Source organism: Bos mutus, chromosome X, assembly GCF_027580195.1.
Source record: "Bos mutus isolate GX-2022 chromosome X, NWIPB_WYAK_1.1, whole genome shotgun sequence".
NCBI lineage: Eukaryota > Metazoa > Chordata > Mammalia > Artiodactyla > Bovidae > Bos > Bos mutus.
Window position 1 is genome coordinate 62,894,986 of NC_091646.1, and position 21,239 is coordinate 62,916,224.

General features: G+C 34.0%; 1 protein-coding gene across 5 annotated transcripts in view; it reads left to right on the forward strand.

Moving 5' to 3' along the window:
* Window positions 1-21,239, forward strand: part of BRWD3 (bromodomain and WD repeat domain containing 3) — a 156,017-nt gene that overhangs the window by 70,859 nt on the left and 63,919 nt on the right. For 4 of the 5 annotated variants that reach the window (XM_005908810.2, XM_070365388.1, XM_070365390.1 and 1 more), the window contains 10 exons: window positions 624-724; window positions 1,240-1,310; window positions 2,265-2,365; window positions 4,610-4,650; window positions 8,065-8,169; window positions 9,710-9,863; window positions 13,439-13,573; window positions 14,806-14,934; window positions 17,166-17,391; window positions 20,351-20,518. In XM_005908810.2, coding sequence (XP_005908872.1) covers window positions 624-724; window positions 1,240-1,310; window positions 2,265-2,365; window positions 4,610-4,650; window positions 8,065-8,169; window positions 9,710-9,863; window positions 13,439-13,573; window positions 14,806-14,934; window positions 17,166-17,391; window positions 20,351-20,518 — 1,231 coding nt within the window. The remainder of the gene's footprint in view (window positions 1-623; window positions 725-1,239; window positions 1,311-2,264; window positions 2,366-4,609; window positions 4,651-8,064; window positions 8,170-9,709; window positions 9,864-13,438; window positions 13,574-14,805; window positions 14,935-17,165; window positions 17,392-20,350; window positions 20,519-21,239) is intronic. The other variant, XM_070365389.1, reaches the window with a different exon arrangement.

Genomic DNA, 21,239 nt, shown 5'->3' on the forward strand with positions numbered 1-21,239 from the left:
TTGAGCGTTAGAGCTTGAGAATCCTACGTGACTAAGACCATCTGTGGTTTATCTAGAATAGTAGTCATACTTCAAATTGGCAACTCAATTTATATTTTTAAATCTTTTTTCCACAATGATACATACAGACATTTGACTTATATTATCCATGTACATGAAAATGATTTAGATTTAAAAATGCCAAAATTTCCATTGTACTTCATTGAAGTTAAGAGTTTAAAATGTTAAAACCCAAATACTTAGACTTGTACCTTCCTAGTTACTGATTTTTAGATTTTCTTTTGATGCCTTTTTCGGATAAACTATAAAAATTTTATGTTGTTGGTATATAAGCATGTATTCAGATTTATAATGGTTTAACTAGTAATGACTTTGTGTTTTCTCCTTTAAAAGCAGTGAAATAATAATCTTTAAGTGTTGTATTGAATAATTTTTAAATAAGTGTCTTTAGGACTAAAATATTTCATCCTAAATTAAATGACTGACTTTCTCTACAGTTTTTTTATATTTTAATTTTTAATAAGATGTCCATTAATCTAGGAAATTTAAATAACTAATTTCTTGAAACTGAGATTAAGTTGAAACATGAAAGATTTCTATTCTAATTAGAATTTTTTTTCCAGTTTTGTCCATCAACTAAAGGCACAACCAGATACCTCACTTCTACTGGTGCTGATGGAACAATCTGTTTCTGGCAATGGCATGTGAAAACAATGAAGTTTAAGTAAGTTGAGAATTTTGTTAAAAATTTTATGAAAAGAATGTTCATATTTCTTTATCATCTTGAGAGATTCTTGATAGTTCATGTATTAAATATGTAAATTATGTGTGCATGGATGTGTGTGTACACATCCATACTGACTTCAATTGGATGTTAGAGATTTTAGAGTAAATTTTTTATGAAACCAATGTTGAAGAGACTATACACAAAATTTTGATAAGGAGTATTTGTTTCATTTCTTACTGTGGTAAGAACACCTTGAACTTTTTTTCATGGTGGTAGTAAGTAACATGGTAACTTATTTGTAAAGCTAAAATAATAATACTGGTGGCATAAAGTATGTTTGTAAGTTTAAATGCATTTTTAACTTCAATAGTGGAAATAGTACCTTTTGACTACCTCAGTTTTGTGCTTTCTATAATATTGATGATAAATCTGTCAATGTCTAGCAGTGTGCTAAAATTCTTGTACATTAAAAGAACATGATGAAAAATAAAAACATCTTACTTTTCTCTTAGAGATCGCCCAGTGAAATTTACTGAGAGATCTAGACCTGGAGTTCAGATATCTTGTTCATCTTTCAGTTCTGGTATGTATAAAAATTGAGTGTTTTTTTTAGTGCCTAAAATATTGAATAATCCAGTTATAAAAGATTTTTCAGTTGTAAAATATTTTTCAGGTTTTTGGAGAAAATGCCTATGTTCAAGAATTAATAGACACATACTAAAAATGTTATAGTAGACCTTTGTGAATTCTAATTAACATATCATAGAATTTGAGTTTTTTTCTTATTTACAATTAATATGTTTTTATGTAACAATGAATTTAGTTGGTAGAAAGTACAGCCTTCCCCCAACACTCACACATAATTCAACATGAAAATCCTACCCTGACTTTTCAGAAAACATGTACTGTGGCTTCGTATAGAAGACCTGTTCTCAGTATGTAAACAGTGTTTTTCTACTGCTGTTAAGAATTGTATGCTAATTAACCTTCTATTTTTTGTTGGTGTAAAATATAGCATTAAATTTTCCATTTTAAGAAACATTTTTAAGTGTACAGTTCTATGGCATTAAATACATTCACATTGTTCTGCATATATTACCACCATCCATCTCTAGAATTTTTTTCATCATCCCAAAAGCTGCTAGTTTTCACCCTTAACCACTACAGCCACTATACAGAGAATTGTAAATATAGATTATTTTATAAATAAGTTTGGAACATTATGTTTTTATAAGATATAAAGAAATGAATTCCTCAAGGCTTTTAGTGTTTATGATCCAAAGGCCTGTATTTGGTGTAAAAGTTGTGTTTTTATTGGGTGAGTGATATAGTTGTTCCTTAAATATTCCTCTTGTTTTTCTTGAATTTTACTTATTTTTCTCTGAGATATTAATATGCCTTAGTTAGAAGATAACTTTGTGTTTGTTGAAGACTTTTTTATTAATAAGGTAAAGTATAACTAAGGAAGCAATCAGAGGGTTTTGAAAGTTTCTTGGTATAATTTTCTTAAATGTTTGTTTATTTTTTAATCCTCTAGGTGGTATGTTTATTACAACAGGTAGCACTGACCATGTGATTAGAATATATTATTTGGGTTCTGAGATCCCTGAGAAAATTGCCGAATTAGAGTCACATACGGTAAGAACAAAATGAAAAACTTGAATATCATGCTTTCTTTTTAAACACCCATGGGAAGCCGGTTTTATTTCTTCTTTGCTGATCTCTAATCTAATATAGATTGGTCCTGAGACTGTATGGTAAGATGTCTCTTTAGTGGTGAAGATTGGTATGAAATTCTGATTTAGTATGCTTATAGTATTTAAGACAATTTCTGACTATATGAGAAGGGAAAAATATATGTTACAGTAATAATTTATTAAAAAAATCATGTTTTAGCCTGCTTTATTAATCATATAAGTGTTTGTTACTTTGAAGTCTACTTATTAAAAGACATATTAAGGTACATCTTAGGAAGAAAATTCTTTTTACTGAACTTAGCTCATTGGTCTTAGTTTGATTATTTTCAGAATGCCATCAGACTCCTGAAATCTAATCCCATTTAATTGTCAACAACAGCCTTCCATACAGGGAAGTTTTATACTAGGGTGACAGCCATTGGTGCCTGGGAATTTTCTTCTTAAGCTCTCTCCACTGTTGTGTGACATTTACAAGAAATTTTGGAGCCATTATTGTTTATTTATATCCCTGTATACCTTTTACTTCTTCCTCCTCTTTATTTCCTTACCTTCTTCTCCAGACAGTTGTTTACTGTTGAAAATGGGAATATTTGTTTCAACTCACTGTGGATCTCGTGTTCCTCATTGTCAAAGCTATATAGTCTGCATCTGAACGTACTCAGCTTTACAAGTCTTACTATTACTGTTCCTACTACTTTTGATGCTTAATTGATTTGGAATAGTATTAGTACATATCAGTAAAACACAAAATTTCCCTGAAAGATAAATTTTAAAAAAGATACTTTGTGAGTTCCAGAATCATTCATGTTCCTGAAACTTGAGTAAAACAGAGACCCCTGTTAGAAACTTTTCCTTGAACTTTTGGAAACAACCTCCTTCTTTTGTCTTATCATATGAACATAATTGAATATTCAGCTTATGAAGAGTTACTGACCCAAGCTGAGCTCTCAACTTGCTGTAACTTATTCCTAGATACTAAAATCCTGGAATATTATTTAAATTGTGAAATACAAAAACTTAGGAAATATATAACAATCTCAATCTTGAGAGTATCCAGTAGGAAAAATCCAGTTGTGCTAGACCACACAAAGGAGGCATCTTTACAGTTACCACCCAGGCAAGGTGTATATACAGTATGGTCACATTTATTGAGAGCTGAGAAAAGAGGAAGTAATAAATAAATGGGAAATAATTGAGGGAGAAAAGATGAAGAAAAATTGATTGGTAGAGGGTTTTTGGCAGAGGCCCAGATAAAAAAGGTCAGAAAACTTAAACATTCCCTGTTGAAATTAGTGGCAGCTGTTAGTCATTGAAAATAAGATGTCCTTTCCTAACATCTAAAACTAGTTATTGGAACTGACAGTGAGTGTCCTGAATCTATCAGATAAAAATACTCAGTGAAATCATGGAACAGTGTGAATCACAGATATGTCTGAACATATGAAGATGGTTTAATGTGTTTTAAAATGAAAAAGTAACTAAATATGAAGACATTTAGTATCTGAGGTTTTTATTAAAATTTAAGTGCAAATAAAAAAATTAAAAGAAGTTAAGTTCAAATTTAGTTCAATAATTGTGGTTTGTGAAAATGTTCACCACATTTGAAGGTGCATTACTATAGTATAATCACTACAGTACACATTATATTTGTAATAAGTGTAGTTTAGTCATAAAGGAAGATTCAAACAACAGTATCTAAGTTAAGATACCTAAAGACTGTCAAATGAATTCATTGTAAAATAATTAAATAAACCATGTGAGAAACAGCAAATGACTGATTTGTTTTCTGAAATTAAAAAAAGGTTAAGTGAAAAATTTAATTCAACTACTATTAAATGAATTATTTTAAAGTGGCATTTTAGTGTGTTGTTTTATTATGGGGAATATAATAAACTAATACCTATTCAGAACTATCTTGTCTCTTGAGATTTTGGTTTAGAAACAGATTTGCTTATGTTTAGAAACAAGTTTGTCTCAAATTACTGCTGATAACTATTCCTCCTTAGTTAATAATTTCAGTCTTTATTAATTTTTTTAAAGAAAATTAGAGATTTTTTTTTAAAAGAAAATTATAACATTAAAAAAATCCACTTAATGATACTTTTGCATGTGAATTTGAGGAAAAGAGTACTTTATTTTAAAAATAAATTAATTCTAATCACAAACCTTTTGTTTTATGTCTTAGGACAAAGTTGTTGCTGTTCAGTTCTGTAACAATGGAGACAGGTAATTATGTAGTGCATATCTGTATAAACAGATGTTTCACATATTTTACCTCTATGTCTTCAGAAAAAGCTACGTCTACTATAGATGTTTTATTTCTGTCTAGTTAAACTGAAAGCTGTTGTCTCTTTTTGATGACATTCTCATCCCAGATCTTCTAAGCTCCCATCCAAATAGTAGCCATAGTCTATCAATTCTTCCTGTATGAATGATTTCTTTTTTTGTTTATTTTGCTTTTTCCCTTTCTGTTATCATCCACCTTGGTCAAGAATTCCATTATTTGACCCATTACCTTCAATATTCTTCTCCCTTCTAAATGTGTCTTATCCATTTCTGTCAGATTAACTTTGCTCTATTCAGAAATTTTTAGTGTTTCCTCTTTGTCTGTAGGATAGAATTCAGATGTTTTAGCCTGACATTCAGAATTCTCTACAACTTGACTTAGGCCTACATTCTTTTCTCATCTACTATTCCCTATTTAAATACTCAGATCCAGCCCAATTGATTTAGTCATCATTATTATTATAGTCCATATGCATTTTCTCATCCATTCTTTTGCTTATACTTTACCTAATACCAGGAATAATCATACCCTACTTCCTTTCACTCCTGTTCTATCCCTCCTATGTCTTCCCTTTCCCTTCTGCTCTCCTTCCTTTTATTTCCTTCTCCTTCCTGTCTCTTTTTCTTCTCTAAGTTCTGTCTTTCTTTTAAGGTTCATACCCTACCTGAAGCCTTTCCTGACTCCTCTAGATTTTAGCTGTCTGTCTTCCTCTGAATATCTAGATTGGTTACTGTCTCTACTATTCATATGATACACATTTCCTATGTCTGTTAACTCAGAAATTATAGACAAGTATTCTTGCACCCTCTCAAATGTATCATCCCCAGAAGGTGATAACTTTCTGCCTTGGCCTACAGATTGACCTAGAATAGATTTTAAAATTTATCCACTTGGCATAAATTTGTATCCTTATCTGTCTATAAGGACATTATGTGAGTGACCATGTTTTACTATTAAATACTTTTCAAACACCGGGTGATTACTATGATAAATATGTTCATCTTCATTCAATGCAAGAGTAAATAATAATGATCCACCAAGAGTGATATATTTATTAGGAATGAAAAAACCTTCAAATAATTTTTAAGGTTGTTTTATTGTACCATACTGAGTATACATGTAAAGGTTTGTATAGCTACTATTCTTTCATACTAGGAGTATCTGAATTTTTAAAATTCTTTACCTTTTTCCTTAAATGTAAAACATTATTTTATCTAAATTATGTGGCCAGTACATATATCAAAAGATGTCTAATTTTACTAATAATCAAGAGAAATGCAATTTAGAATAACAATAACAATTTTTTCTTTCAGAATGACAAGATATTGAAGAATCATAGCATCCAGTATTGACAAGGGTTTAGGAAAAATAGGCACTATCCCACAACTTTGATGATAACTGTAAATTGTTTTTTAAAAAAGAACTTTTTAGGGAAATAATTTGGCAGTATGTCAAAAGCTTTCAAAATGTGCCTACCCTGAAGGGGGAATATTATAGAGAAAAGATGCAGAAAAAGTATAAATTCTTCATGAAAGAGTCCGTTATACCATTAAACTAGGAAAATGTCCTTGATTTGACAGCTCCTAGTGTGCGCATCTGTGGCCAAATCTGAAGTTGGAACAAGATTTTTGTTTTTTAAAAAATGTGCCTGTCCTTTGACTCAGCAAAGATATATATAAGGTTTCACAAAGATGTGTATAGAGATATCCATCACAGCATTATTTATAATGGCAAAGACTGGAAATAGTAAAAATGTTCATTAAGTGGTTGATTAAATTTTGATAGATCCAATTGTTGAATAATTATTGAAAGGGATGATAACTTTTATATTTGTAAACAGAGAAATATATCTATAAAATACAGTTGACCTTTGAAAAACATAGATTTGAACTGTGCAGGTCCACTTATGAATACTTTTTTAAATTAATACATTAGAAAACTTTTTGGAGATTTGTGATAATTTGAAAAAACTCAGACAAATCACATAGCTTAGAAATATTGAAAATATTAAGAGAAAGGTATGCCATGAATGCATAAAATATATGTAGATATATGTATAACACATAAGATATGGGGTCTTCCATTTTCATTGGGACATGGGATCTTCCATTTTCGTTGTGGTATGCAAACTCTAGTTGCAGCATCTGGAAAAACACTATAAGTCAGTGTGTGTGTGTGTGTGTGTGTGTGTGGTAAGTCGCTTCAGTCATGTTCGACTCTTTGTGACCCTATGGACTGTAGCCCGCCAGGCTTTTCTGTCTATGGGATCCTCCAGGCAAGAATACTGGAGTGGATTGCCATGCCCTCCTCCAAGGGATCTTCCTTTGTATTGTAATTCTATTCCCTGTAGTAGGAATATATAAATGTATGTGTATATATGAAGTCTGAAAGAATAGAAACTAAGTTCCAGATAGTGATACGTTATAGTTATAGGTTAACGAATATATTTTTATTCAGTTTTATTGAGATGCATTCCACATAAAATTCAGTGTTTTAAATATATCCCCAGGGCTGTGCAGCCTTCACTATGATCACCTTTATTTTATTTTTTAATTAAAATATTTTTGATTTATAAGATTATATTAATTTCAGGTATAAAAGATGGTGATTCAATATTTTTATAGATTATGCTTCATTTAAAGTTATTATAATCACTATATTTCTCCATGCTTTACTCTTATATCCTTATTGCTTATCTATTTTATACATAGTAGTTTGCATCTCTTAATCCCATATCCCTAGAACATTGTCATCGCCCCCAAAAGAATTCCAATATACATACCCTTTAGCTTTCAATTTCCCATCTTTCTACACCCCTACCCTCAGCTCTGAACAACCATTAATCCACTTTTTATTTTTGCAGATTTGCCTATTCTGGATGTTTAATATAAATGGAATCATACAGTATTTGGTCTTTTGTGACTTTTTTTTACTTAGCATGATGTTTTCAAGATTCATCCATGTTGAAGCATGTATAAGAATTTGATTTCCTTTTATGGCTGTCAAGAATTCAATTGTATGGCTATACAATATGTTTATCCATCTACCAGTTGATCAACATTTAGGTTGTCATCACTTTTGAAATATAATGAATAATACAATGAATATTTGTGTAGATGTTTTTCTGTGAACTTATGTTTTCATTGCTCTTGTATACTTATGGAGGAGTAGAATTGTTGAGTCATGTGGTACTGTTTATCATTTTGAGGAACTGCCAAACTGCTTCCCAAAGTGTACCATTTTCATTATCCACAGAAGTGTATGAGGATGAATGTATTACTTTTATAATTAGAAAAGTAGTGATTTCCATTCTAGAGAAAGGCAATAAGAATATTTTAACTGTTTTTTTGCAGTTTAAGATTTGTTAGTGGAAGTAGAGATGGAACAGCAAGAATTTGGCAATATCAGCAACAAGAATGGAAGAGTATAGTACTAGATATGGCTACTAAAATGACTGGGTAAGATTGGATGTTAGATATTTTAGTAATTCTCATATAGTATACTATCTTTTACATTATTGTGTTCTATTTAATAATGAAAACAAATATATTTTTAATTTGGAGTTAATTGGTAGAAATTTGTATCTGTGTTTAGTCTCTAAGAACACTGTCTTTAACCGTTGATTGACAGATTGGGTGATAGGAACATATCTGAGTCACTCAAACTTCTGGTCTCTTGTGATCCAAAGATCTCTGTGCTTTACTAATGCCTATAGAATCATTCTCTGCCCTAGTTTTCTATAAGTCATTTTTATATTTTTTTATACTAGGCAGCTTTGATGGTTGTCCATATTAAATGTCACCATATTTTTAGATATTTCCCTGACTTACTGAGAATACCTTTATGTTTCATATTGTTAGTATTCCCGCTGCTGCTGCTGCTGCTAAGTCGCTTCAGTCATGTCCGACTCTGTGCGACCCCATAGACGGCAGCCCACCAGGCTTCCCCGTCCCTGGGATTCTCCAGGCAAGAACACTGGAGTGGGTTGCCATTTCCTTCTCCAATGCATGAAAGTGAAAAGTGAAAGTGAAGTCACTCAGTCATGTCCGACTCTAGCGACCCCATGGACTGCAGCCTACCAGGCTCCTCCATCCGTGGGATTTTCTAGGCAAAAATACTGGAGAGGGGTGCCATTGCCTTCTCCGTTAGTATTCTACTCAACATTATAAATACAGTTAATCAGAATTACATTTGATCATCTTCACTGTTAACTGGAAGATACGTAATTACCTATCTCTTTAGGATACAACAGTTTCTTTAGGGTATGATCCTGAAATTAATTATTTTCCCATTAATAACAATATAGAATCAACTTTGTAGTCATAGTCAGCTACTGATAATGTCATTTGATTAAATCAATTAACTGAATTTCTTACTGCTTTTTTGTATACCTATTTTAGTTTCAAAAAATGAATATTTAAAGGAATAAAGTATCCATTTAATTATGTTTTCCTCATATTTTCTGGTAGCCAACATGGCCTTGTATTTTACTTTTCAAGGTATCTAAAGATTCCTTTCTAACTTCACTTTTTTATTGCTCTCATTTAGCTAACTATAAAATTTTTGTCATTCTGTGTTTTTTTTCCTCCATAAAATAAGCCTATAGATGTTGCCCTATGTGATATTAATACTTTTATTATTTTATTTCATGTGTAGTTAAAGATAGTTTAGGATTTTTTTAAATTTTTATTTATTTTTTAAACTTTACAATATTGTATTAGTTTTGCCAAATATCAAAATGAGTCCACCACAGGTATACCCGTTCCCCATCCTGAACCCTCCTCCTCCTCCCTCCCTACCCTCCCTCTGGGTCGCCCCAGTGCACCAGCCCAAAAATCTCTCTAGAAGCATGCAACCTTTTAGATAAAAATCCTAAAGATAGTTTAGGATTTTTTTATCTAAAAAGTTGCATGCTTCTAGAGAGATTTTTTTTTCATAATTTGCTATTTAGATGCTCCTTTGTTCAATATCTATTAACCCTGAAATTATTTTGTTTAGGAACAATTTGCCATCTGGAGAAGACAAGGTCACCAAACTTAAGGTGACTATGGTGGCCTGGGATCGATATGACACCACAGTTATTACTGCAGTGAACAATTTCCTTTTGAAAGTATGGAATTCTATCACAGGCCAGCTTCTTCATACTTTATCCGTAAGTATTCTATTTTTGGAATAATTACAAATGATTGAAAAGGGCATTATTTTAGAAGAGAGGAAATTTTAAGTTTTCTAGTTTGCTTTCTATGGCTTACTGTTGCTTGGAGAATTATTCAAAGTACCTTTGTTGACATATTTACAAAATAAGGATGGCGTATGGTGTAGCTACTAAAAGCAGGTATGAAAACTTTTCAGGATCTTTTCCCATATTTATTTACCCATTATGTTATCATATAAAGTCAAGGGTATATAAGTTATTTGTTTGTAGCATGAGTTGGGATTTTTTTGTTGTTGGTTTTAAGGATAGAGCTGGCTTTATTTAACCCAGTATATACAAAATAGTAGCTTTTCAACATGATATAAGAAATATTAATGAAATTGTTGACATTTTTTCATACTAAATCTTTGAAATCTAGTGTGTATTTTAAGTTTACAGACCATCTCATTTTCCACTAGCCACATGTGGCCAGTGGCTACAGGTCTTTATCTCTAAAAATCACAACTTCACAGGCCATTTTGTAGCCATCATTTTTATAAAATCCGTGTAAAACTCTGTCTTAATTAGTATCTTAATTTACAGTTCTGTTCAATGGTACTCTTCCCATGGGCTGATTCATGGGTCATCTTTCCAGTGGATTTTACTGAAGAAATTTTAAAACAGACTATTTTTAGTCCTTGTAACAGTTAAATCTGCTTAGTTTTGGTATAGAATTTATATTTTGTATGTTAAGAATTTGTGTACCAGAGTCTTACTAGGGTGTGAAGTTCTTCAATTCAACAAATACTTATTGAGTACCCATTGTTCCAGCCACTGAAAGGAAAGTGAAAGTGAACTCGCTCAGTCCTGTTCGACTCTTTATGACCCCATGGACTGTAGCCTACCAGGCTCCTCCCTCCATGGGATTCTCCAGGCAAGAGTACTGGAGTGGGTTGCCATTTCCTTTTCCAGGTGATCTTCCCTACCCAGGGATCAAACCCGGGTCTCCTGAATTCCAGGCAGATGCTTTAACCTCTGAGCCACCAGGGAAGCCTGTTCCAGCCACTGAGATGGGTTTAAATAGTAGATTAAAGAGTCCCTATCCTCCTAGAGTTTATAGCCTATTAAATAAAACAAAAAACAAGCATTTAATCAGATAAATGCTAAGAAGAGCACAACACAAGTTTCTAGTAGGATAACCAAACTTGGTCTGGAAGGGTCAGAGAAAGCTTCCTGAGAAGGTGAAGCTTGTGTTAAGATTTGTAAGATAGGTAAAAATTTCCCAGCTCTCATCCTAAATGTCACCTCCTTGACAAGGCCTTCCTTGAGCAAACAATCTTGGGTAGCCTCACAGTCATCGTCTTGCTTTATTTTCACCGTAGTGTTGATCACTACCTAGTATTTTCTTACTGTATTTTTTCTTTGTTTATTTTCTGTCTCAGCATGGTAGAGGATCAATAAATATTTGGTAAATTACATGTGTTGAGGAGGTTGAAAGTTCCTTCCAAGAAGAGGGAAAAACATGTACAAAGGTCTTGAAGTAGAAAGGAGGTGAAAGCCAATTTTTTGGCTATAGCACAGACAGCAGAAAGAGTATCACCTGATAGGAGGAGAAATAGGCAGGGGCCAGACCATGCAAGATCTTGTAGGATCTATCCTGAGACCAATAGGTACCATGAAAATGTTTAAAAGCAAAGGAATAGCATGTGAATTTTGCTTTTGAAAACTGCCTCCTAATTGTAGCAACAGAGTAGAGAGAATAGATTGGAATGAGATAAGGATGACTCTGAGTATACTGTAGGATTCTATGATAGGATGGGCCTTAATGATAACTTGGATTTGTATGGTAGTGGTGGAAATAGAGATGTGCTTAATAAATAAAAATAGGGCAGATGATAAATCTTAAGACATTACTTAATCTGACTAGGTTTTGTTTCCCATGACCAAGGACCAAAAATGGAACCCCCTATTTAAAAATCTCTCTTTGCTAATGTATGCTAATATAGTTGTAACATTATCATTTGACTTTAACAGAGTAATTTTACTGCTTACTGATTAGGAACCTGAGAAAGTATATACTATATCAAATTGGATATTCAGTAACAGATTTTGTTATGACAAATAAATAATTTTTTTGATAATCACTGGGAAAAAAGTTTTTTGTTGGTATTTATCAAAAAGGATTTTACCTCTTTATCTTCCACTTTTCATTTTGAGACATTCTAAAGTTACTTTTTAATAAGCTACATTTTTTAACATAATGGTCGTAGGGCAGGTTACTCTTCTATTTTTATGCAATGATTGGGGGTAAAATGCACTTTTTAGGTTCACAACATGTGATTATTTCTGGAAGCTCCTGATGTGAAATATGCTGATATGTTCCTAAGTGAAATACAATTTCAGGATGTCTGGCATGCTTCTCTAAAACTTGGAGCCTGTACTCTCTAGCCAGGAATTAACAAAAATGAACAGTGATCTAAATTAGGTGTTGACAAACTTTTTCTTTAAGAGGCCAGATAGTAAATATTTTAGGCTTTGCAAGCCACATATGGTCTCTGTTGAATATTCTTTCATTTTTTACCACCTTTTAAACAATGTAAAAATCATTCCTTAAGCTGTCTGTCCAGAAACACTGGGGAGTTAGTTGGCCTAAAGTTCCCAGACTCCTGATCTAAAGTCTGTAGAGATGCTGATATTGATTTATTACTGGGGAAATATAGGAATGTTGGTTTCCAAACTTATTATTTTTTTTTAGCAGCATACCTGTTTTTCAGGTAAAATATTAAATGAAACCTTCAACTATAAAGTAGATAAAGGTAAAAAAGACAAACTATACTTTGTTGTTTGAACATATCATAGGTCCTCCCATGATACAATATGAATATCAGTGAGTACTGGACGAAGAATAATGAAGGTTTTTCTGTTATCACTGTGTCAGAATTGGGTGTTAATAAAAGATTTTGTTTGTTACATATTCTGTGACCTTTTAATAGCAAAGTCCTAGAAATATGAATACCATTTCAGAGGCCTGATTTTGGATTGTATTTCAAATACCTTTCAGGTCTTCTGTCTATTGAATATTTTATGAAGTGAAAGTGAAAGTCACTCACTTGTGTCCGACTCTTTGAGCCCCCTTGGACTATATAGTCCCTGGAATTCTTCAGGCCAGAATACTGGAATAGGGAAGATCTCCAGGGGATCTTCCTAACCCAGGAATTGAACCCAGGTCTCCCACATTGCAGGCAGATTCTTTACCATGTGAGCCACAAGGGAAGCCCAAGAATACTGGAGTGGATTGCTTATCCCTTCTCCAGTGGATCGTCCCAACCCAGGAACTGAACTGGGGTCTCCTGCATTGCAGGGGATTTCTTTACCAACTGAGCTATTAGGGAAGCCATATTTTATGAAATCAGCATTTAAACATATAAGGAACTCCGACAACTATTTCTTGTAGTGTCCATGTTTGTAAATGCTGTTAAATTTGCATACATGAATTCATCTGAACTAGATTGATAGGATATCCTGAGATCTTTTAACCAAATAAGACAGATATTCAATGTTGCTTTTCATTTTTAATATTGATTTTATCACAGGGACATGATGATGAAGTATTTGTTTTGGAAGCACATCCATTTGATCAAAGGATCATACTTTCAGCAGGTCATGATGGGAACATTTTTGTTTGGGACCTTGACCGGGGGACCAAAATTCGGAATTATTTTAACATGGTAAGGGAAATCTATGCTTGTGAAAGTCGCTCAGTCATGTCCGACTCTTTGCAACCCCATGTTCTATACAGTCCATGGAATTCTCCAGGCCAGAATACTGGAGTGGGTAACCTTTCCCTTTCTCCAGGGGATCTTCCAACCTAAGGATCAAACCTGGTCTCCCGCATTGCAGGCAGATTCTTTACCAGTTAAGCTACAAGGGAAGCCCAATCTATGTTTAGTTAATAAAAAAGCAGACTATGATAATTTGGTAATTAAAGTATACTTAGTGCCAAGGAACCTCTTGCCCTCTATTTAAATCCATATAATAACTTAGAGAATGGCTCAAGATCTGAGAGTAAGGCCAGTTGAGAACTACGCCTTTCAGGGTGTCTCTGTTTTGTGGTGTTAACATTTTCCAAATTCTGTTTCCCAGCTCTTAATTCTAGAAACTCAAATTGAATAAGCATTTGGATTTAACACTAAACAAAATTCCAAAAATTAACGTTTAAACTATAATCCTAATGAATGAATCACAACAGTGACTGTATTGTATCTGTCTCTGATAAATCCTATATAGCTTAGTTAGTAATCAGGAAGTTGTTTGGCACACATGGAATTGGAGATGTGGATACTCCTAAAATATATTTTGTACAAACAATGGAAAAATATGTTGAAGTATCTCTTCTCCCAGTTGAACACCCTCCTATGTTGATGAGAATACTCATATTTCCCATATTTATTGTTCCTTTCTGAAAAATAGTTCTGACTAAATATTTCTAAATTGTTGGCCTTTGAGCTCCCTTTTATAGGCTTTATACAGATTCAGAGTGTTAATAATAACCCTTTGTCTTTTGTCAGTGAGATTGATTTGTGTGCTTTAATTTTAGGATGGTTTTTTTTAAAGTTTGATTTGCAGTTTAAATATGAAGATAATATCTTGACTTTCCTGAAGTAGCACCTTTGTCAATTTGGTTGTGTTTAGGTCTTTTTTATTTTCCTCAGTCATTCATGCAGTCCTTCTTCAGTTAGGGCATTGCTAGTAATGTTTGATATGATGCATTTCATATTGAATCTCCCTAATTTCTTTCAGAGCTTTACTATTACAGTAGGATTCTGGCTACAGAAGTCAGAGAGTACGCTGGAATGTTGATGTATCACAGAATCCACGATATTACCAAGTAGAAGCTATTGACTATTTATTATTTGAAAATTACCTCCTAAGGTGACTTAAAGTGACTTCTAAATTTCAGATTGAAGGCCAAGGCCATGGTGCAGTGTTTGACTGTAAATTCTCACCAGATGGAAATCATTTTGCCTGCACTGATTCACATGGGCATTTGCTGCTTTTTGGATTTGGATGCAGTAAATACTATGAAAAGGTTAGTATACTTAATTGTTGTTATAGATTGTGATTTTTGATAGTATCATTCATACATCTTATTTGAAGCTTTTTGGTTAATAAAGGTCACTATGTTTCAATAGATAAAAAATAACAAAGTCGCTTTTTTTTTGTAAAATTTTTCATCACTGCTAGAATATAAGGCTTGGCAGTTCAAATTACTATTAAGATATACGGTGATGTGGATATAAAAATTCATTGGAAAACACTCTTGCTTAGTACATATTCTTTCTCTGTACTACCTTTTAGGTGTAATAAGAGAATAACTTGACCAGGTTACATCCTTTACTTATCCTACATTAGGAATAAACAGCTCGTTGCTGAATGTTTATTTTACCTATTATTGATCTTGTTAAAATACTTAAGAAGCTAATTTAATTGGTTTCTTTTATTTTATTAGCTGTGAGTTTAGGATAGATGATAGAATCTTGGAGTTGGAAAAGAACTAGAATCTTTGAGTTCATCTCGATACTTAATCACCTTTGTGTCTTTCATGCATTGATATTTACCTGTCTCACCATTTATATTATACTCCGTCTATTCTTGTTTGAATAAAAACAAGCAAGAAAAATAGTTATTAAAGTTTGTATGTTTTTTTTTTTCTTTACTTTACAATATTGTATTGGTTTTGCCATACATCAACATGAATTTGCCACGGATGTACATGTGTTCCCTGTCCTGAACCCTCCTCCCACCTCCCTCCCCATACCATCTCTCTGGGTCATCCCAGTGCACCAGCCCCAAGCATCCAGTATCATGCATCAAACCTGGACTGGCGATTTGTTTCATATATGATATTATACATGTTTCAATGCCATTCTCCCAAATCATCCCACCCTCTCCCTCTCCCACAGAGTCCAAAAGACTGTTCTATACATCTGCGTCTGTTTTGCTGTCTCGCATACAGGGTTATTGTTGCCATCTTTCTAAATTCCATATATATGCGTTAGTATACCGTATTGGTGTTTTTCTTTCTGGCTTACTTCACTCTGTATAATAGGCTCCAGTTTCATCCACCTCATTAGAACTGATTCAAATGTATTCCTTTTTTTATTTTATTTTATTTTATTTTTAAACTTTACAATATTGTATTAGTTTTGCCAAATATCGAAATGAATCTGCCACAGGTATACATGTGTTCCCCATCCTGAACCCTCCTCCCTCCTCCCTCCCCATACCCTCCCTCTGGGTCGTCCCAGTGCACCAGCCCCAAGCATCCAGTATCGTGCATTGAACCTGGACTGGCGACTCGTTTCATACATGATATTATACATGTTTCAATGCCATTCTCCCAAATCTCCCCACCCTCTCCCTCTCCCACAGAGTCCATAAGACTGATCTATGGCTGAGTAATACTCCATTGTGTATATGTACCACAGCTTTCTTATCCATTCATCTGCTGTGGACATCTAGGTTGCTTCCATGGTCCTGGCTATTATAAACAGTGCTGTGATGAACACTGGGGGTACACGTGTCTCTTTCATTTCTGGTTTCCTCAGTGTGTATGCCCAGCAGTGGGATTGCTGGGTCATAAGGCAGTTCTATTTCCAGTTTTTTAAGGAATCTCCACACTGTTCTCCATAGTAACTGTACTAGTTTGCCTTCCCACCAACAGTTTAAGAGAGTTCCCTTTTCTCCACACCCTCTCCAGCTTTTATTGCTTGTAGACTTTTGGATAAAAGCAGCCATTCTGCCTGGCGTGAAATGGTACCTCATTGTGGTTTTGATTTGCATTTCTCTGATAATGAATGATGTTAAACATCTTTTCATGTGTTTATTAGCCATCTGTATGTCTTTGGAGAAATGTCTGTTTAGTTCTTTGGCCCATTTTTTTATTGGGTCATTTATTTTTCTGGAGTTGAGCTGTAGGAGTTGCTTGTATATTTTTGAGATTAGTTCTTTGTCAGTTTTTTGCAACTTAAAAATAAGTAACTTTATCTACTACATTATTGTTCTGCTTCCTCTTATCCTAATTGGAGAAATATGATAGGGATGGGCCAGAAAATAATATATATTATAGGGTTTTGTGGAGAAAAATAGGATTATGATCTAGGTGATTCACTTCTACCTAGGGAAAACACATGACAACAGAGGAGTATATAGATAATGCAAAAATTGTCTGATTTGAAAAACAAACATGCTCTAGGAATGAAAATAAATGCTTCTTAATAAATTTCCTGTGCACATTAAATACTAAAATCTATCATAAAGATTCCAGATCAGATGTTCTTCCATACTGATTATCGACCTCTTATCCGTGATGCCAACAACTATGTATTGGATGAACAAACCCAACAAGCTCCTCATCTCATGCCTCCACCATTCTTGGTGGATGTTGATGGAAATCCTCATCCCACAAAATTTCAAAGACTGGTACCAGGACGGGAAAATTGTAAAGATGAACAACTTATACCACAGCTGGGATATGTGGCTAATGGTATGTTATCAACTAAATTAAATTTAAAATGTTTTGTAAAGTGTTAAACTTACTCTTCTCTCCATAATATATCCCCATGATAAACTATGTAGTAGGTTATAATATATTTTACCTGAAAGTGAAAAGTGTTAGTCGCTCAGTCATGTCCAACTCTTTGTGACCCCGTGGACTATTGCCCACCAGGCTCCTCTGTCGATGGAATTTTCCAGGCAAGAATACTGGAGTGGGTTGCCATTCCCTTCTCCAGGGGATCTTCCCAACCTGGGTTTTGTAGGCAGATTTTTTACATCTGAGCCACCAGGGAAGCCCTATATTTTATCTGATACCTTATTAATTTTCAGTGGCATAGAACTTTTTTATCTTACCAATGTACTTTTTTACATTGTTTATCTCATCTGGACACAGATAAATGGATTAGGGCAAACACTAAGAATACAATGAAGCAGAGAATGTATTGACCTGCTTCCTTAGAAACCTGAACATGTGTATAATCCTGATGCTTTTAGAATTGACTTCTAGTGATAATTTAAGCTGGTTTAAAACTCAACATTCAAAAAACTAAGATCATGGCATATGGTCCCATCACTTCATGGCAAATAGATGGGGAAACAAAGGAAACAGTGACAGACTTTATTTTCTTGGGCTCCAAAATCACTGCGGACAGGAACTGCAGCTGTGAAATGAAAAGATGCTTGCTCCTTGGAAGGAAAGCTATGACAAACCTAGAAAGCACATTAAAAGGCAGAGACATTACTTTGCCTACAAAGGTCTGTATAGTTAAAGCTATGGTTTTTCCAGTAGTCATGTATGGATGTGAGAGTTGGACCGTAAAAGAAGACCAAGTGCTGAAGAATTGATGCTTTTGAACTGTAGTGTTGGAGAAGACTTTTGAGAGTCCCTTGGACCGTAAGGAGATCAAACCATTCAATTCTAAAGGAAATCAGTCCCAAATGTTCATTGGAAGGACTGATGCTGAAGCTCTAATACTTTGGCCATCTGACGTGAAGAACCAACTCATGGGAAAAAAAAAACCCTGATGCTGGGAAAGTTTGAGGGCAGGAGGAGAAGAGGGCGACAGAAGATGAGGTGGTTCGATGGCATCACTGACTCAATGGACATGAATTTGAGCAAACTCCAGGAGATGGTGAAGGACAGGGAAGTCTATGCTTCCTGCAGTCCATGTGGGTGCAATCTATGGGTTTGCAAAGAGTCAGACACGACTGAGTGACTGAACCACAAAAGTGATGATTAAATTTACTAACTTTAATGTGTCAAGCTTTTATAATTGGTGAAATTCTACTGCTCTTATTATTGGTATTTTAATTTGAGAGTACATAGTTAATGGACTGAAGAAGAGGAAATTTAAAGAACTATAAACTGGAAGGTGGCTCTTTACCCACCACCCTCATGTTTGAAATGTAAGGAATTATTAAGTGTTCGGGAGGAGAATGCTAAGTGTTTAAATAACAATAGTATTGGAGGATATTGCCGATGCAGTGATGAGTGTAATGCATGATAGGAGCATAGTAGAAAAAGACATTAAAAAACAACTCTTTTGGTTAACATGTTTCCCTTAGGTATACTGCCTCCATCCCACCCTGACAGCAGAATGTCTTCATATGTTAGTTTGTTACTTGTAGGTTTTCTTCCAAGTATGAGGCAATGAGTTATTTATTTGCAAATGGAATTTTATATCCTTACTTACAAATTAAGATGATCTTTATAGAATGAAATGTTACATATCCTTTTTATATTCTCTCATAAAGATTTGTAGAGCAATGAAATGGTGTTAAACGTGATAATAGTTACTTTGTTGATGTCATATTTAATTAAACAAGGGGAAATATGAATATTAAATAGGAGGTAGAGCTGAAAACATATGAATTAAAAAATCTATACTTTATCATATTTTGTTTCCTGTAAGATCTGATCACTTGGCTACTCTTAGCAGATACCATTTACTCTGACTAGAAGACAAGATGAAAAACAGGTCTAAGATGTAGTTAAGAAAGAAAAAGATAATAGAAATAAATAAAATTTTTGTTCAGACGTAATAATTGAATTTCATTATAAGAAATAATTTTTATATTCAAATGTATGAAAAGTGAAAGTGAATGTTGCTTAGTCATGTCTGACTCTTTGCGACCCCATACAGTCCATGGAATTCTCCAGGCCAGAATACTGGAGTGGGTAAGCCTTTTACTTCTCCAGGGGATCTTCCCAACCCAGGGATGGAACCCAGGTCTCCCGAATTGCAGGCGGATGCTATACCAGCTGAGCCACATGGGAAGCCCAAGAATACTGGAGTGGGTAGCCTATCCCTTCTCCAGGGGAATCTTCCCAACCCAGGAATCGAACCGGGGCCTCCTGTGTTGCAGGCGGATTCTTTACCAACTAAGCTATCAGGGAAGCCCTCACATCTGTCTATTGAGATGTTATCAAAAGAGACAATATTATAAAGACTGTAATTTTGATTTCTTTCAGAAAGGAAGTTCTCATGAAAGATGCAAAGCATTTTCGGTATTTGCAGTTGAACTTATTAAAACCTTACTCAAATATTTACTCCTAACTGTTAGCTTCAGAGGAGCCTGATGAGCTTCAGTCCATAGGATCACAAAGAGTCAGACATGACTGGGAAAATGAGCACACACACAACTTTTAGCTTTGAATATTCCATAGAGAAAGTTCATTCTTAATAATTTAATCACTTTTTTTTTCTGTAAGATGAGAAGGTCCTCATCAAAATGTCTGACATTGGGGACATTGGTTAAGTTAAACACACAAGATGATGTACTTAAAAGTTCTTTAAAAATATTTTGTTTGCTGTATGCTTTATTTTCATCTTAATACTTTAAAAATTATTTGTCTAGCAACTTATAGATTGACCTTGATTTTACTCTACTTATGGTATACAAAAATGTAAATAATTTTGTGGCTTTATATCTTTGGCTTGATTTAGGTGACGGTGAAGTAGTAGAACAGGTAATTGGGCAACAAACCAATGATCAAGATGAGAGCATTCTTGATGGAATAATCAGGGAGTTACAAAGAGAACAAGATCTGAGGCTAATTAATGAAGGAGATGCTCCACATTTTCCAATTAATAGATCATATTCTTCTAATGGTGGTAAGTATGTATATGTTTGTGAAAGATATGATGAATGTACTTTATTTTATCTATACCAAATAATTACACATGAGGAACATTTTAGGTTTTTAAATAAAAGCAACATTTTGTTAAAGTTTTGATATCAGATACACCAAAGTGCCATGATCTCATTATCATTTGGGAGTAAAGTAATTTAGCATGTTCTGAAGCAGATCAGCCCTGGGTGTTCTTTGAAAGGAATGATGCTAAAGCTGAAGCTCCAGTACTTTGGCCACCTCATGCGAAGAGCTTACTCATTGGAAAAGACTCAGATGTTGGGAGGGATTGGGGGCAGGAGGAAAAGGGTTCAACAGAGGATGAGATGGCTGGATGGCATCACCAACTTGATGGACATGAGTTTGAGTGAACTCCAGGAGTTAGTGATGGACAGGGAGGCCTGGCGTGCTGTGACTCATGGGGTCGCAAAGAGTCGGACATGACTGAGCAATTGAACTGAACTGAACTGAAGGAATACAGACCGTGTATTTTAATATACTATTTTATTTTAGCTTAGTAATGTATTTGCAGTCTTGTTCTAATAAGCAAGGTGCTATAACAAATCCAGTCCCTTCTAGGGGAACCAACCTATAAAGTTTTAAAAATTAAAATCACTTTAAATTTAAAAATTACTTTCAGAAATATTTGCCCTCATTTATTGAAAAAGTGGGCTTCCCTGGTGGCTCAGATGGTAGAGATCAAA